An 18,106-nucleotide genomic window follows, 5' to 3' on the forward strand; every position below is an offset into this window, starting at 1 on the left:
TTGGAGTCTACATAATGTTCAAGGGAAGGACAAGAATGTTTCATGGAAGTGCTCATGGTTTCAAACAGAAACTGTATCTAAAGTTGTAACATTTCTCAGACTGAACCACTTACTCTAAAGAGGCTCACTTTTTCCCTCTCCTGCCTCTTCATACATTTTCCCCCAATGTTTCTTTTCTAAATAGATTCCTTGTTTTAGTTAACTGTTCAACCAGAATGATCTTTCCTTACTATGTACACACAGTACATACCCTATTTTCTCTACTCTGAAATTTTTTGTTTTCCTGGGGCTCCATCAACCAGGCTTGATTTTTTTTAAAAAGAACTTTATTGAGATATAACTTACATGCGGTAGAATTGACCCCTTGTAAGTGTAAAGTTCAATGTATTTTAGTAAATTTATATAGTTTTGCAGTCATCACCACAATCCAGCTCTAGAATAATTCTATCACCTTATCTCCTATTGGGTCCATTTGCAGTTAATCTCTGTTGCTACCTCTAGCCCCAAGCAACCACTGATCTGGTTTCTGCTTCTATAGATGGACTTTTTTTTTCTTTAAAAATTCATGTAAAGAGACACTATCTGAGATGCTGTGATCCTAATTGTTTTGTTTTCCATGATTGCCTCTTTCAGTATTTGAATTATCCAAGTGAAAAATCTTTAATATTACTTTGAAGTAATTTTATAGCTTTGAAGAAACTAATGTATGAGATGATTTCAAATTAGTTTATACTCTGTTCTTTTTCCTCCTTTGTGAATTGTGCTTTCATTCCCCAGCTTGCCCAGCAGTGTGTCTAAATGAGTGCAGGTAGCTGAAAAAGAAAGTTGCCAAAAGCAGCCCATGCATTTTGTAACCAAAGAACGACCTCAGGAGTGGTGTCTGTGAAATAGGGTATAGATTCAAACATAGGAGGTAAAGCTAAAGCTAGAAGCTTCCATAAGAAACCATAGAGTTTTGTTTTGTTTTGTTTTATCTGCAGCTTGCAAAAATTTCTTACAGAAAATAAAAAAACACTAATAAAAGAAAAAATATTATGAAGTTATATTTCATAAAAAACACTTAGTGATCAAAATAGACTTAACAAAATGAAAAGGCACAGGTGAAGCAAAATACTAGCAGTGCATACCTCTGCCAAAGGACATGTTTTGCAACAATAAGACAGGCAATTCATAAGTGGGCAAAAGATTGGAATAGATATCTCAAAAAAGAATATGTGTGAATGTCATGTGAACTTGTGAAAAGGCATACTCAGCATCAGATGTCATCAGGAAAATGCAAATTACAACTGCATTGAGGTACCACTTCACATAAGCTGTGCTGTCACTTCAGTGGCATCTGACTCTATGTGACCCCGTGGACTATAGCCCACCAGGCTCCTCTGTCCATGGGATTCTCCAGGCAAGAATACTGGAGTAAGTAACCATTCCCTTCTGCAGGGGATCTTCCTGACTCAGGAATCTAACCTGCATCTCTTATGTCTCCTGCGTTTGCAAGCAGGTTCTTTACCACTTGCACTACCTGGAGAGCCCTGCTACTGCTGCTGCTGCTAAGTCGCTTCAGTCGTGTCCGATTCTGTGCAACCCCATAGACAGCAGCCCACCAGGCTCCTCCGTCCATGGGATTTTCCAGGCAAGAGTACTGGAGTGGGGTGCCATTGCCTTCTCCGTGGAAAGCCCTAGGATGACTAAAATTTTAAAGATATAGTACCAAATGTTTGTGAGGGTGTAGAGTAACCAAAACTGCTATATGTTGCTGGTGGGAGAGTAAAATGGTACAACCAGTTTCTGAAGCTTACAGTGCAAAAAACTTCAACGTATACCTTTGCCAAAACACGAAAATTGCTTACTTAAGAGTGTACCCTTACTCTGCGTACGTGCCTGCTAAGTCGCTTCCGACTCTTTGCGACCCTATGGACTGTAGCACATCAGGCTACAGTCTCTTATGTCTCCTGCAGTGGCAGGCGAGCTCTGTACCATTAGTGCTGCTATCTTATGCAAAAAAAAAAAAAAAAAAAGGGAGGATGGGTTTGAATTATTGAAATGCATTGATCTTCGCTATGTCCCATAATAACCCCTCTCCCTCTTTTTCAGATACCTCACCACTAAGGTGAGGACCTTAGTTTTTTCTTCAGTCCAACTATATATCAGATACTGTTTTGGGTCCTGGCAACTAATGCAAAGATAAATAGAGCAAATTTCATTCCTGCATCTGGAGATGAGTCTAGGAAGGGAGTCAGACATGCCAATGTGATTGTGATTAATGCAACTGTGGCAATGTGATTAATGCCAAAAGGTTAGGAGAGCAGAGAAGGGTACCCCCACCCCCCAGGGTAAGTCAGGTAGGCTGCCTGGGGGACAACTGATCCCTTGTAAAAGCTTAGATACCTTGTAAAAGCCAGAATACTGGAGTAGGTAACCTTTCCCTTCTCTAGAGGATCTACCCAATCCAGGGATCGAACCCAGGTCTCCCACATTGCAGGCGGATTCTTTACCAGCTGAGCCACAAGGGAAGCTCAAGAATACTGTAGGGTAGCCTTTCCCTTCTCCAGAGGATCTTCCAACCCAGGAATCTAGCCGGGGTCTCCTGCATTGCAGGCGGATTCTTTACCAACTGAGCTATCAGGGAAGCCCCCAAAGCTTAGATAAATGAGACTCATTCTTAGACATGGTGGGAAAGGCTCTTTGGAAAAAGGTTTCAAAAATGGGCAACTTGTGATCCCAAGTGCTGAAAGTTGGCTGCTGGGTGGGGAGGAGGAGGAGGAGGAGGAGGAGGAGGAGGAGGTGGAGGTGGTGGTGAGGTGGGCAAGTCAGCAAAGGCCATATCATGAAGGGCCCTACCCCAGCTAAGGAATTTGGACTATATCCTGAGAAGAAGAGGAATTGTTGAAGCCTTCTATCATCTTGTCTTCCTAACTGGAATCTAAATTCCATGCGATTGGGGTCTGTTATTCATCTTTGCATCCTTTGTAATGTCTGGCCATGGTCCTAGAATGGATAGGACATGGAGTAGGTGTTGATTGATCTGTAAGGCTGTGTGATAGTCTCTTCCAGTCTTGCAGGCTTGTTTCAAGCCGTATTATTAAACCGGAGTGAGTCAGAGCAAAGAAACTTTTGGAATGGAGGGGTGGGGGTCTCATTACACTCTGGGCATTGTGCCTAGGCACTCCCAATTATTATTTAATCCATGTCACCCCTCCTTGCTCAGATTTGCCAGTGACCTCTGATTGCTCTTATGATAAAGACCAAAGTTTACAGTGGCCTGTCTACAAGGCTGCTGTTCACTGTCTGTGGTGCTTTTGACCTATTTAATTTCTATTCATTTCTCAGGTCTCACCTCAATCACAGCCTTCCCTGCCCCATGACTCCCCGTAGCAAATGGGCTCTGGCAGCTCAACTCTGTGTGCTCGTCCCTGGGATCCTGTGATTATTTGATTTCTATTCTGCCTCTTCAAGCGTATGAGCTCTGTGATACCTTTCTATTCCCTGCACTTACAATGCCTAAATTTAGTGGATGCTTGAATTTTATGTAATCCATAACAACCAGACCTGGAACTCAGGGGTATCTGACAACAAAGTCTCCCTCTTTGTGCAAATAGACACTCAGCAGGCCCAGGGGGCCGCCAGTGCAGCTCAAGGGTGCGTTTTTCCTACTGACGTCAGTGTCATGGTTCTACCTACTTGTTGAGTAATCAACAGAACGAACAGGCTAGTGGTTAAGGACATGGGATCTGGAACCAGACAGTCTAGCCTCAAGTTCCTCCTCTACCATTTACTAGCTGTCTTACCTTGAACAGGCTATTGAATCTGTTTGATTCAGTTTCCTGGAAAGTGGGATAATACTACCCCAGTTTATAGGATTATTGTGAGGATAAACTAAATTAATCCATAAAAAAACATTGCTACTAAGCACACAGAAAGTGCTCAGTAATTGTTAGCTGTTACCATTACCACTGTCCATGTATTCCTTCCTATTGTCTTACTGTAATCCCAAATTACATCCAGAGGGCCTATGTGTGTGCATGCTCAGTTGGGTCTTACTCTGTGACCCCATGGACTGTAGCCTGCCAGGTTCCTCTGTCCATGGGATTTCCCAGGCAAGAATACTGGAGTGGGTTGCCATTTCCTCCTCCAGGAGATCCACCCGACCCAAGGATCAAACCCGCATCTCCTGCATTGGCAGGCAAATTCTTTACCTGGTGAGTCACCTGGGAAGCCTAGAGGGCCTATGGCAATTTTTAATTATTTTATGGAAATTCTCTCCTTGCATGAAGCCATCTGCTCTAAAGTTCGAATTCAACCATGTCCTCTCAATTCAAAATCGGTCATTTGTGTCTCAGCAGAAGCTGTTTTCTAACTCTAACAGTAAAATATAGTAATATTAGTACTTTTTGCTGTGAATTTTGAGGTTTTTAAGATTCACATGTTTCTTCACACCTCTGCTCAGTTAGGAAAACAGTAGTGCAGCGTAGTAAAGGATACAATATTAATAGCACTGTTCTCTCACAAATCGGGGCTTCAGCTGGTAAAGAATCCACCTCCAATGTAGGAGACCCCAGTTTGATTCCTAGGTCGGGCAGATCCCCTGGAAAAGGGATAGGCTACCCACCCCAGTATTCTTGAGTTTCTGTTGTGTCTCAGCTGGTCAAGTATCCGCCTCCAGTGTGGGAGACCTGGGTTTAATCCCTGGTTTGGGAAGATCCCCTAGAGAAGAGAATGGCTACCCACTCTTGTATTCTGACCTGCTGAATTCCATGGACTGTATGGAGTCTCAAAGAGTCGGACGTGACTGAGCGAGTTTCACTTTCTCTCACAAATCACAACCATTTCCCCCAAACTAACCACAATATTATTGAGCTATTTGAATAACTGACCTGACTCCACAATCCCACCCCAAGAAAACCCTAATTGGGAAGTGCTTTATGTCGCCATATCCCCCTATTCATCAGGAGATGAGAACAGGTATAACTTACAGGAAATTTAAAAAGGAAGAAAGGGAAAAAATAATAATTTCACATATGTAACAGTTGCATAACAAAATTTTAACATTTTTAACATGTTCCCTTATAAGGGAATTTCCTGTAAATATTTTTTATTCCTTCCTTGGTTTTACATTGTTGAAATTCTTAACTAGTTTCTAGTGGTTAGTGTCTGAGTGTGTGTTTTAGTGACTTAACTGCTTACCTTGCTCTTAAAATAGCTCCTGGTTTGTATTAAAAGATGAGAGAACTAACCACAGTACATTTGCCCCTCCCTGTGCCAGACATTACTACCTGCTGAGTTGATGTTGCAAATCCTCACAGAGCCCTGAAATTACAGGCCCATCCTGGAGATGAGGAAACAAAGGCTTAATGAGATGAAAAATTTTCCTAGGCAGCTGGCATGTATCAGACCTTGTGTGTCTAGGCCCTGGAGGTGCAGGGGTTAACAAGATCAGGGCATAAGGGATAACGAGAAATAAGCCTGGCAGTTAAGTTGGGGTTATAAATGGAAGACCTCAAAAGACTGGCTGAGGGATGTATAATTAATTTTGCAGGTAGTGTGGAACTAATGACATTTTGTACTTCCTCCCACTTTCTCAGTCCTCAACACTGGGCAATCAGTGATGTAAGGAACCTTCCAGGTGATTCCATTGCTCACTCGTCTGAGGACCACTGGTGTAATGCGTCAGTGGCCATGATGTAGAAAGTATCAGAAAGGCGAGAAGGAACTGGGGGACGCTGGTGCCAGAGCCAAGGCAGAGGTGATTAGGGCATAAGTTTGGGTGGCTTCACTGGAAACAAAACAAAGGGAAAACGTGAGCTTTTTTTCAAGGAAGAAATGATAGCACTTGATGACCCAGCAGAGGCAGAACTGTAAGATGGGAGGCCCATGAGTGGTAGAGCTGCATTATATACCTCAGTTGGCTGAACCTTATTATTGTGCCTTAATTTATAGTAATTTAATATGTCTCACACCCATCAATCTGCCGCTCTTAACTAGATTCAACTTCCCTATAGGAATAAAATTGTACCAGATGCTCAATACAAATAATAATGTTGACCATGGAGTGAGTTATTAAATGCCAAGAACTGTTCCCTATGCACTTTATAGTCATTATCTCATTGTTGTTCATTAGCTATGGATGTTCATAAATTGCCTTCCCTCAGTGTTCAATCTAAGCTGCACACCACTATAAAATTAATGTTTCCAGACACTGATCTGAGAGACTGAGAGTCTGGGCTCAGGAGTCAGACAGCTCTAGGCTTAAACTCGAAGCCCCATCATCTACCAGGCATTTGTGGTCTTTGAGCAGGTTACTTACCCAACCTTCTGCCAAAACTTCCCCCAGCTGTATTACAACAAGTATTATTAATACAAGGTGGGTGTGATCATGAGTGGAACTCTCAGGGTTATTGTGAGAGCTAAACAAGAAAATTATTGCACAGTGCTTGACATTTGAAGTACCGAATAAATATTGGTGATACAGATGTCACTCCCTTTCTCAGAACCTTCACTGGCTCTTCTTGGTCAAGAAAATAAACTCCTTAATCTGGCCTGAAGCTTACCTCCCCAACCTTTTATCTGATGGTTCTTTGCATAAACCTAGTGCTTCAGCTACACTGGTCAGTGTCCCCTAGATGCTCTAATTCACTACCACATCCCAACCCTTGGTTTTCTTCTTCTGCCCGTCTCTTCATGTCCCTCAGGGCCCATCCCAGTTGTCAGTGTTTGTAGAGCCATCCTTACCAGTCCTTCATCTGTAAAATGAGTAAATCCTTCCAAACTCTGGAGCTTTAAAGACCTTTAATGTTCGGTGGACCCTCTGCAGCAGTACACGTTGGCCCAGGACAACTCTGTCCATGCCCAGCCTGCTTTTCCCACCCTTCGGTAAGTGTACGGCTGCGCTGGGTGCCCAGCCCAAGGCCAGGGACCTGCTTTCTTAATGCTGGTGACAGACACTGGCACTTAGAGCTTCTTGGTCTTTCCTAAGTTCATTTGAATATGTGTTGGCTTTGTTTTCTCACTCTGATGATGCTGATAAAACTTCCCTTATAGGAATAATAATTAATTTGTAAAATAATTATTATTATTTGTCTTCTCAGGATGAACTTGACCTCACAGACAAACACAGGGAAGCCATGTTTGCACTTCCAGCAGAGAAAAAATGGCAGATATACTGTAGCAAGAAAAAGGTAAGATATTCATGATGATTATGGTTAACTGGAAAGTTATCATTGTTTTGATGCTCTTTGCTCTCCCATTTTACCACCAGACTTCGGGCAGTTCTTTATAATGTAAAAACTGGATCGAATGTGCCCAGTTGTGGCCTTAACACTACATGTGGTAAAGGGCTAGCTCCTTGGATGTTGATTTTATCAACACTCATTGCAACCCCCTCACCTCACACCATTATTCATAACCTTGTGTATGAGACCCCTAAATAACATCCGCTTACAGAAGGTTGAAGTGTTTTTCCAAAACTTGCCCTTTACATGAAAGTTTGTATGTAGGTAGGTGAGGACCAGCATTGTGGTTTCACAGCTGTAGTTTTCCCTGCTCTCTGTGACTACCTTCAAACAACTTTCCATTTGGCCATCTCTAAGATGTGGTCTTGTCCTCGTGGTGTGAAGTGGCTGTCCATCCATTACACGTTCCAAACTGGGGCTGGAGTAAAGGGGAAGGCTCAGCTCCCTACCCCCGCTCTGAGGGCCACATCGGGAGTCCCAGACCTGAGTTCCCTCACATCCCACTGTTAGCTACATGGCCACACCCCCCTGCCAGGAATGCTGTTTTATTCTGAGTGGTCATCTACACACAAAAGCTGGGGATTCTGGTACCTTTGGAGGAGGAGAGAAAGGAGTTCATGGGGTAGAGAAAGTACTAAACTCTCTTCCCTAGCCTCCGTGGCACTAGGCACCACCCATGGACTATATCTCCCGCAGTAAAGCTCACTCTGCCATCTTTCAAACCCGGTGGCAGATTCTGCAACTGTTCTCTCACCCATTTTTGGAACCATTTGTGTTCATGGCCAGCTTTTGCCACTTTCCTATCTGTTCTAGGGGAGACTTACATCAAGACAGGGAAGCAGGAAGGGCAGGGTTGGTTCCTAAGGGAAACGCTACCTCTCCAACCAGAGTGGGTGCTGGATTACTCACCTCTGGAAGCAAAGAAACTGGAACAAACTATAACAATCCAGTATCTTGAGAAGATACAGTATCAGCCAGGGAAACCTTTCCTTAGCGGATTAGGATGCATTTGGGGACCTCCATTTGCCCCCATGGTTCCCACCCCCCGACACCCCTCCACCCCACCACACTGCCTTGTGTAATTGGCATGCCCCCTCCTGGAAGCATCTCTACAGCAGGGAACCTTCCTATATTCCTCTCCTGCCAGGCTTTATAACCCTTGTAACACCAGCATCTGATACCTGGAAGTGAAGGTATAATGAATGAACCGCTGAGTTGTTTGGTTATACCTACCTCTCAAACAAACTAAAGCACATTTAATTTTCCATGTGAGCTATTGTAATTGATAAAACTACATGTGGGATTTTGTTCCAGGGGTCTTTGCTGAGAGATGTGTCCAACTGTAGCCTCTTAAGATGACTTCTGAGCCACTAAGATCATGTTAAGCATTAAGGGTTCCTAATGCAGTGGTAACCAGTAAGATGTGTTTGTGAATGAGTATGTCCTCTTCTTTCTGTGAACATCTTACCAATGGGAAGACCTCTCTTCTGTCAAACTGATGGGTCATCGCTCAGGAAAGAGATTTTAAATGGAAATAATTTTAAAATGAAAATTAAAATGTGCTCTGTTCTGATAGTAATAGTGTTGAATGGTCTTGAAAACAAGAGAACTTTTCAGGCAGCTGCCTTCAAGACCTGGCCCCTACAACTGAGAAAGAAAAATCCTTAAGTGCCTGAGTACACAGAGGACATTGTCTATTTTGGCTCAAACGAGCGCAGATTTTTTTTCCTCAAAATTAGGAAGCAACGTGGAGTGGAGATTGAGAATATGCATTAGAGGAGAGGAAGGGGCAGGAGAATGGGAGCAGCTCACGGAAGGGAAAGTTTTCTTCTTTCCCAGATTTTATTACACCCTTGACGGCAATTGAAAGTTAATCATGGAAACTACTGCCCCTTAGATTAGAAACGGCAAGCCCTGGAGGATAGAAACGACCTTGGCCTCACAGCTGCTGCTCATTTTTCAATTTCCTGGCCTATCAAATCCTCTTTCAGAGCTTGTCTCCTAAGTACGTGGTGGGGTTGGCTTTTTGTAGGCGAGTGGATGTAGATGTGGCCACTGGCCTCGGAATCCCATTTCCTGACGGATGGGTTTTTCCTGCGAGTACCTGGCCCAATTGTGCAGATCTTTGGGAAAGCAGTTTTCCGGCTAGCTTCATTCCAGCAGCGTGGATTCCCTTTATGACTTAGCAATAGTGTGACTGAGTGGAAAAGCCATCTTAACTCTTTGGGGAATCCTGGGAGTTTATAGATCTGCCTCACTTTAAAATGGCTTGACTGAGGATTTTATTGATTAGAGCTTCTCAGACTGTTAAAACTATGCTGTGCTTTGGGTCTACAACTGACCTTTTGGGACCCTGTAATAAATAGAGAAATAACACAATAAGAAAACACAAAACCCTTTGCATGAAAAGGGCCTGATGCTTGGCCGTCTTCAGAGAACCTGGCCTCCTTCAGGATGGGTTGCCTGTTCTCAGAAGGGAGCCCACGGTGGCCATCCTTACCACCAAGAACAGACTGTTTTCCTTGGACCGTCTCTTGGGTATAGCCTTTTCAAATCAGACTTGTCACCAGCAAGCCTGACCACATCCATTTCTCAGGCCAAGGGAAAGCTACACCCCCACGGCCCCTTCAGACTTTCCATCTTTCAAGATTAGAACTCAGAGCATCATAGATGTTCTCACACATAGTGAAGCCATAGAGTAAGGGTCCATGAGCGCCAACAGAAACAGAGCTGGGGAAAAGCAGGCTTTCTGCATAAAAGTGCACAGCAGTTGTGGAGACAAACGGCACTGGGAACTGAAGATGGGGCCTGGCCTTCCTTGGCCAAGTGGCTCTTTTCCATCCAATAGAGACTTGAGTCCCAGTGGTGGCTATCTGCTTATCAAGCTCTGTGTTCATTTCTCAAACAGCTTTATCCGAGTCCTCTGATTGAAAACCCATTTCCAAAGCCAAAACGAAAGCTGCAGAAGTGTTTCTGGGGCTAAAAGAATTGGAAAGAAATTAATTGGAATTTTGCCTAATTAAGTAATCTGGGGGGAGAGCAAGAGATGGATGTTGGGGCCTTGTTGAAAGTCCAAACAAGTCCGTAAAAATGACTAGAGTGGTTTGGTCAGCCATGGTTTGTCGTATGCAGCAGTCCACTGTCAAATTTTTTTAACTTTTACGAAAGGTCCAAGGAAAGGCTCTGTTGGAGCTGGGGGTATTTTCGAATAGGAAATGTTTGTGGTTCTTATCTTTAAAGGTAATTCCCTTTTTAGTTCCAATCACAACATGCTGTTTTGTTTAAGTGAGGTTTTTCCCAGTCTTCAGCCAGAAACTGCATCTGTTAACAATCTTTTGGATTTTAAACTGAAGCTTTTTAAACAATGAACCATCTGACCACGAAAGGCATCTGGCCATGCTGTATTTGCTTATTGTTAACATGATTGTTAAACCCTGGGAAAAGTAAGGAGTAGGTCTTCAGAGAGGAGAAACTAAGATGATACACACTGTATTATGGCAACAGCAGTCTTACCAGCCCAGGCAGAAATCTTCTTTAGTCACACTTCTTCACAGGAGCAGTTGCAGTGATTGTGTCACTTAACCAGTCCTTAAAAGTGTCCAGAAAATGCTTTTTCCCCTCTCCATGAGCTTCAGAGTTCACAAAGTCAGTGGATGGAATTAGAAGCTGTGAGCTGTAGTAACATCAGATATTTGAGGCAAAGATCAGAATTTGATGACTGCACCTAATGTTTCCTCCACGTATTTCTGATCCCTAAGCCAAGGCTTAAGTAAATGGCTCTGGATTCTCCATATTACATTTCTGTATCTTTTGAAGTCAGCTTTGGAGAAGGTGAGTTTTTGCTGTGTTGCTGAGTTTGTTTGACTCTAGTTTAGTTAAATCACTCAAGAACCTTGTCTTGGCTGCAGTTGAGCCTTTCAGCTTTGTGGGAAGTGCTGATCTGGTGCTAGGCATGTTCAGAAGACATCAAGGAAAACTGGCCGAGAATTCTCCTGGTACCTTTCATTCACTTCCTTTATTTGGTTTGCATATCCTTATTGGATCACTTCCCCAGTCTATTCCACAAGAAGGAATTCTCCTTTACCACATACAAAAAAGCAATGCATTGTGAATGGTCATAAGATCTTTCAGATGCATTCAGAGCACAAGGAGGAAGCGGTTTGATCAAAACAGGGATTTAAGGGAACATATGCTAGTAGTGGAATTAAAGACAAAGGAACCATCGGTCTTCTACAGGACTGTCAAACAAACCAGCTGTACAGCAAGGAAGTGGAATGTTGATACGTTAATGGTCTGGTTGTTCCCAGTCTCCTGGTGGAAAGCAAAGAGGGATAAGTTAGGTCTCCTCTTCCCTGGAGAAGAAAATGGTAACCCACTACAGTATTCTTGCCTGGAGAATCCCATGGACAGAGGAGCCTGACGGACTACAGTCCATGGGGTCCCAAAGTTGGACACAACTGAGCGACTAGCATGGTCCTTCTTTACCGTAATTATCTGAATATGCAGTAGAATGAGCCTTAGGTTTTCAGGTGCCCACTTTGCTAGATGTTGGAGATTTGGGAGAGAGAGAAAACTAGGTATCTGTAACTGTTTCTGGACTTCTTTAGAAGTACCTGGTTTGGTCTCCTACCATTGAGTTTTCAGCCTGATAATGGATTCCAGTTGGGCTTTGTGCTCCTAAAGTGCTAAAAGGTTACAGAATGTGGCAGACTTAAAAATGATCAGAAATAAGACTGGCCTCTCTTTCTGACTCTGCTTCTCTGAGAATACATGAGGGAAGCACAGTAACTGGAGGAGAGTGGGTATCACTAGATTCTGAAACTCCCTGCCTTGTTTACATATTCCCCGGCTGTGAGAAGTGAGGATGCGTGTTTAATCCCAGACTGAAGCAGTGAAAAAACAACAAGCTTTGCAGATCTGGTGTTTCAGCCAATGAAGCAGTGCCGTTGGCAAAGGGCTAGTTGGTTTGTGTGTCACCCTGATGTGTACTGAGTATCTGGGGCAGAATATTAGCGTGATTCTGAAGGTGATTAAACAAGTCGGATTTCCTGGAGTGGATGGTCCAGGTAGAAGCAGACGACATCAAATAACTGCCAGGTCTTTCCATAAGCCCCATTCTAAGGTAAGCAGACCCTAGGGCACAGAGGAAGGAGCCTCCAAGCCTTGGGGTGTTCGTGTGTGACGGAGACACAGTTCCTTCATCATTGTGACCACTTCCAGGGCTGTGCCAGCAAGGGAGCTGATGTCATGCTTTCATCCCATCATCTCGAACGGGCTCCTCTTCCAGCAGCCGAGCTGTGTTCACACACACTGTCCAGTTTCCCTCTTGTACTTTGTTCTTCATCCCTTCTGCCAGTGCCTAAAAGTCAAGTTTAGACTGTTGGGTAATCTGGTCTTTACTAAACACAGTTTCTAGAACTTGTTAGGAAATCAATGGAGAGGCTTAAAATGAAGATGCTGAGGGGAAGATTGAAATAACTGAGGTTTATTCAACCCAGAGAGGTCAGGTGAAAACACCAACTCAGGCTATTCACCTGGTGTCCATAGCAGTGAAACTGTGGAGTCGGTCACAATATGGCCAATTCTAGTTGGTAAAGAGCAGCTGCCTCAAGCCCTCCCAATAAAAACTCTCCTGACAATCTGACCTTCCCCGCAAGGGCCAGCCAGTCTTCCTTTATGATTTAGGGACTCAAGGGCTAACTCCTGGCAAGACAGGTAGGGGACAGCAGGACTCTGTTCCCACATTGTATTATTAGTTCCAAGTCACTGATACCCAGGTTATACTGTTAATAAATGTTTTGAACATTGGCCTAAGTATGAGATGCTGATAGATCTAAAGATGGTGACCAAAATAATTTGATAATATGTATCCAGAGCCTGGAACATGCATTTTCCAGGAGTTGATCTCATGGTAGTGATGAAAGATACAGGCCAAGAACTACGTGTGGGGTGTTCTTTGCAGTGTTGTCTCTGAAAGCCAGTCATGGTCAACAACTTGGAGGGGGATGATTATATTATAGGATGCAACCCTAACAGTATGGTTGCTGCTGCCATTGAAAAGTCATGCTTTCAAAGAAATTTTGAAGACCTGGGAAATTGCTCAGGATGAAATGAAGGTTTAACAAGAGAAATAAAACTGTAATTGGTACCATCAAACATATGCAAAAGAAACTTTCTATATCTATAGAAGTAGTCAGACAGAAACTGTTGTTTGGTTGTATCGTGGGTGGGGTTTATTTTGATTTATTTTTTCTTTATACAAATATTTCCCAAATGTACCAATAGTCATTATTTTCACTTCTACCTTAGGATAAGTTTTTTTTTTTAATAGTAAAAATAAAATTGCTCTTTTTAAAAAATATGTATAATATAGTTTGTCAGGTTTCAGTCAGAAAAGCGAGGCTCCTAAGAGAAATACATGCTGGGGGAAATCACATGCAAAGAGATTAACCCTTATGTAATCACAGAAACTAGCTAAGCACTCCCTGTAAAGCTACTGTCTTTGCTTCTAATGCTGGAGCTTTATGTCCCTGGAGCAGGCAATTGGAAGGGAGGGTGGATGTAAAGAGAGGGGAACAAGCACAGGCTGGAGTCTACGGGGACAGACTGACTCATGTGGCAGGTCCCACTGGCTGACCCTGGACTGGGTGTCCTGCAGAAGCCTGAGCCATTAGTCATGGAGGTCAGCACACACACACGCACATGCATACACACACACACACACACACACACACACACACACACCCCAGCAAAGGAGAAGCTGGAGGAGGATCCAGGAGAAGGTGGAGCAGTTGTATACCTGCCTACTGATTCACACCAATGAGGTGAGCCAGCTGATAAAGGGCAGTGCCTATAAACTACAAAATGGCTGCGGCTTCGCTTCCACCCTGCGCATCTTCCCCATAAGAATCTCTTGTGGCTTGCCCTCCCTGAAACCTGTAGGCAATTGGCTCAGCCTAGACAACTTGAACATTGCAAAGCCACTTCATATTTCTCTTTGAAATTAGGAGGAAAAATAAATATCATTTAAAATATAACCAGTGCTTGTGTTGTCAGGACAACTCTGGAATTGTTTTTTTTTTTTTCTTTTTTTCTTTAGCTCAGGGGCCCTTTATTTATTTACTCCTCCAGCGGTGACTGAAAGCGTGATGATTCTTGGTCCTGATGAAATGGCCTCAGCTTTTTGCCGAGAAGTCCGCTGAAGGGACACTGTTTCTCATGGCCCTTTCTCCCTAAGTAGCATAATCTCATAGCCAATGCCCCATTTTCTGTCTTTATTTTCTTTTTGTTACAAAAGCCAGTGTATCAAAATGAGCACCAGTTTTCAGAATTGGAGTCCAAAATTCATGAATTCTCTCTGTCTGGCAGCCCTTAAACCAAAGTTGTGTCCCTGTCAAAGGCAGGTGGTTCCTGAGGATTTGCTTATCTCCTCTTCCTGTAATCTCTTTGTCTAATAATATCATTCGGGGTGCAGTTTTTCCTCCAGTGTCACCAGTGCTACCATCCCAGCTGTGCCTACTACCACTCCTGCTGTGGGGTGGCCAGGTGGTCCTGAACTCATAGCTTGCGTTGTCATTAACATTGACTCAGCTCAACGAAGAAGTGGAGAACAAACTTGCCCATAGAATGAACCAAAGCATATCTGTCTTTCTTCTTTGGTACTTGGTGAAGTGAGTGAACAGTTTCTGGATTCTTCTGTTGGGATGTAGCCCTCCAGTTCTGTAGAGTTCTCTGTTTTTCAGTCTAGAGATACTACCAGTGAGAGGACTCCCCACCTCCCCTGGGGTGGATTGCCTCCAACAGCTTTTCCATTAATGGATCTGCCTGAAGTTTTCCTAAATTTTGCCCCTTGCAGTTGTTCTAAACTTCAGCATAGTGTGACTGACTGTTTTTTCCATCATAAATAGAAGCAAAGTAATAACTGTAAGAAAGACTTTGCATAGTTAAAGTCCATCTAAAGGGTAATCTGAGAAGGCAGGGTACCCCACTTATTAGCTAGCTGTGTGACTTGGGGCATATTTCTTAACAGCTCATTTCTGTCTTCTCTATACAGTGAGGTCAGATTCATAAAATTGTTGTGAAAATTGAGAAAATACGATTTTGAAGTTGTCAGAGAACTTGGGGCATGGCAATCTTAATGTTATAGCTGATAATGTCAGTGATGGTGACAGTAATTGAAATACTGGTATGGACTGAGTTTCTGTTCGTTCACACTCATGCTAGCCAGAGATTCAGGTCCATATTCATAAATAATGATACCTGGGTTTCTTAGAACAGCACCTCTCCCTTAGTTTCTTACAGGACATCTCAAGGTGGAGATAGTAAGGTAGGAGAGTACATTGTGAAGATAAGGGGAAAGACCAAGAAAGTCTTTATTGTGAGTGTCAGAAATTGTTAAAGAGGGTCCCCATTTAATTAAGAAGTTCTAGGGATTTTTTGCCTTACTGATCAATGGGGCTGTCCCTTAACTTCTGAGTAGAACCTTGAATCTGATTTCAGGAGCATCCTTAATTTATGTCTTGGATAATGGAGGCGAAAAGGAAGTCAAATTCCACTCCACTTCCTTCTTACTTTCACCCACATGTCACTGCAGCACTCAGTCCCTGCTGACCTTGGGTAACCAGTGGAGATGCTCTCATCATTGGGCTTGCCTGGCAAGCAGTCGTGAACACTACTTAAACTCTGGGGAGTGGACATGTATGTGGGTCAAGCTGTGTTGTTAAATTAAGCTTCCTTCTTTGTGGCCTAGGAAAGGCAAGTGGTTAGTAAATATCTTCAGTTTTCAACATAAAACAATTAAAGCATATTTTTAGATGACAACATTGCAACTGTTATTTTTGCAGTGGGGAAAAGTCCCTTAGTAGTACACAACATCAAGAGGTTCCATTAAACGAGTCAATATTCACAAATGAGTAACTTATTAGGTCAAAATGAACCGGATTCACAAGTTCGCTGCTCAGCAGCAAACTTTGTTCAAAGTTGCAGCATTATAATCTAATAGTGCATTCTAGCTGTATGATTTCTGAAACTAAGCTAATAAAACAAAATGTCAGTGTTAAGGAAATAATAAAAGAATGTTTCAACAAAGTAGCAGATACTGTTACTATTAGGAGTCTTTTTATTGAAGCATAGTTGATGTGTATTACTACAGAAGTTACAAGTGTACAATGTAGTGATTCAGAATTCTTAAAGGTTATACTCCATTTATAGTTATTATAAAATATTGGCTATATTCCCTGGGATATACAGTATATCCTTATAATTTATTTTATACATAGTAGTTTGTACCTCTAAATCTCCTACCCAGCCTGGTCCCTATCCCTTCCCTCTCCCCACTGGTAACCACTAGTTTGTTCTGTACATCTATGAGTCTGCTTCTTTTTTGTTATATTTACTAGTTTGTTGTATTTTTTAGATTCCACATGTAAGTGATACCATACAGTATTTGTCTTTCTCTGTCTGACCTATTTCACTTTAGCGTAATGCCCTGCAAGTTCTATCCATGCTGTTGCAAATGGCAGATTTTCATTATTTTTTATGAATGAGTAGTATTCTGCTGTGTATACCACATCTTCTTTATCTGCTCATCTGTTGATGGACACTTGAGTTGTTTCCATATCTTAGAAGTTATAAATAACGTTGCCATGAACATTGAGGTGCATGTATCTTTTCGAATTCGTGTGTTTGGTTCTTTTGGATATATCCGCAAGAATGGAGTTGCTGGGTGATATGATAGTTCTGTTTTTAGTGTTTTGAGAAGACTCCATACTGTTTTCCACAGTGGCTGTTATTGTTAGAAGTCTTTTTTTTTTAATTTATTTTTTTAAATTTTTATTTTTACTTTATTTTACTTTACAATACTGTATTGGTTTTGCCATACATTGACATGAATCCAGCACGGGTGTATATGCGTTCCCAAACATGAACCCTCCTCCCACCTCCCTCCTGTTAGAAGTCTTAAACTTAATTACCAGGGTGGACTTTCTGGCTTGCAATAAATTGATATTCTCTAAAATTTCTAAAAAATGAAAACTAGCAAACTTCTAATAACTTTCTCCTCAGTCGTGTGATAAACTAGTTTATCCTGGTTGATTATTCTTGTGTGTGTGTGAAATGTTTTTATATGCAAAAACATATAAAATATAATAAACACCTGCATTTAACAAATGCTAAGTTTTTTAATACCGTGGATTTTTAAGAAAGAAATAAAATGTGATAAACATTGTTGAAACCCAAAGGTGACCTCTATTCTGAAGGTGATATGTTTTCCTTTGCCCATATATATTTCTTTCTCTGAATGTATGTATCCATTGACAATATATGGTATGTCTTCATTTTAACTGCCATATAATGTTTCATTATATGAACATGGCACAGCTTAATTATTTTTATCCCTCTTTGAATAATATCTGTTTCCAAGTTTTCATTATTTAAAAAGAAAATTGCAACAAACATCCTTATGTATATGTTCAAAAATTTCTCTAGGGTAGGCACCTAGACATGTAATTACTGTGTTGCCTGGTTTGAACATTTTCACCTTTGATTGCTCTCCAAAGTGCTTGTAATTGTTTCTACCTGAAGCAAATAGTCGTCAACCATCCAAGGGCTTGGTATTGTTGGAGGGGGTGGAACTAGTGTTTGTATACCCTGATCAATCACTTTACATAAGTTTGAATGTTTTGGGTACAAGATACTGTCATTAAAGTTCTTCAGTTTTCTCTCGTATAGCTTAGCAAATCAAATTAGAGTACAAATTCCTGGAGTAGAAAGTAAACATTTCATTTGAAAAAGAAAAACCCAAAGTTTAGAGAATGAAAGCATTCCATTCAAATATCCATAAAGCTGGACCAAAGTACAAAATGTTACAAGTACCTAAAAAT

General features: G+C 42.1%; 1 protein-coding gene across 1 annotated transcript in view; it reads left to right on the top strand.

Moving 5' to 3' along the window:
* Positions 1 to 18,106, top strand: part of DAAM1 (dishevelled associated activator of morphogenesis 1) — a 127,173-nt gene that overhangs the window by 37,558 nt on the left and 71,509 nt on the right. Inside the window, exon 3 of the mRNA XM_052646284.1 lies at positions 7,083 to 7,172. Coding sequence (XP_052502244.1) covers positions 7,083 to 7,172 — 90 coding nt within the window. The remainder of the gene's footprint in view (positions 1 to 7,082; positions 7,173 to 18,106) is intronic.

Source organism: Budorcas taxicolor, chromosome 10, assembly GCF_023091745.1.
Source record: "Budorcas taxicolor isolate Tak-1 chromosome 10, Takin1.1, whole genome shotgun sequence".
In the NCBI taxonomy this organism is placed as follows: domain Eukaryota; kingdom Metazoa; phylum Chordata; class Mammalia; order Artiodactyla; family Bovidae; genus Budorcas; species Budorcas taxicolor.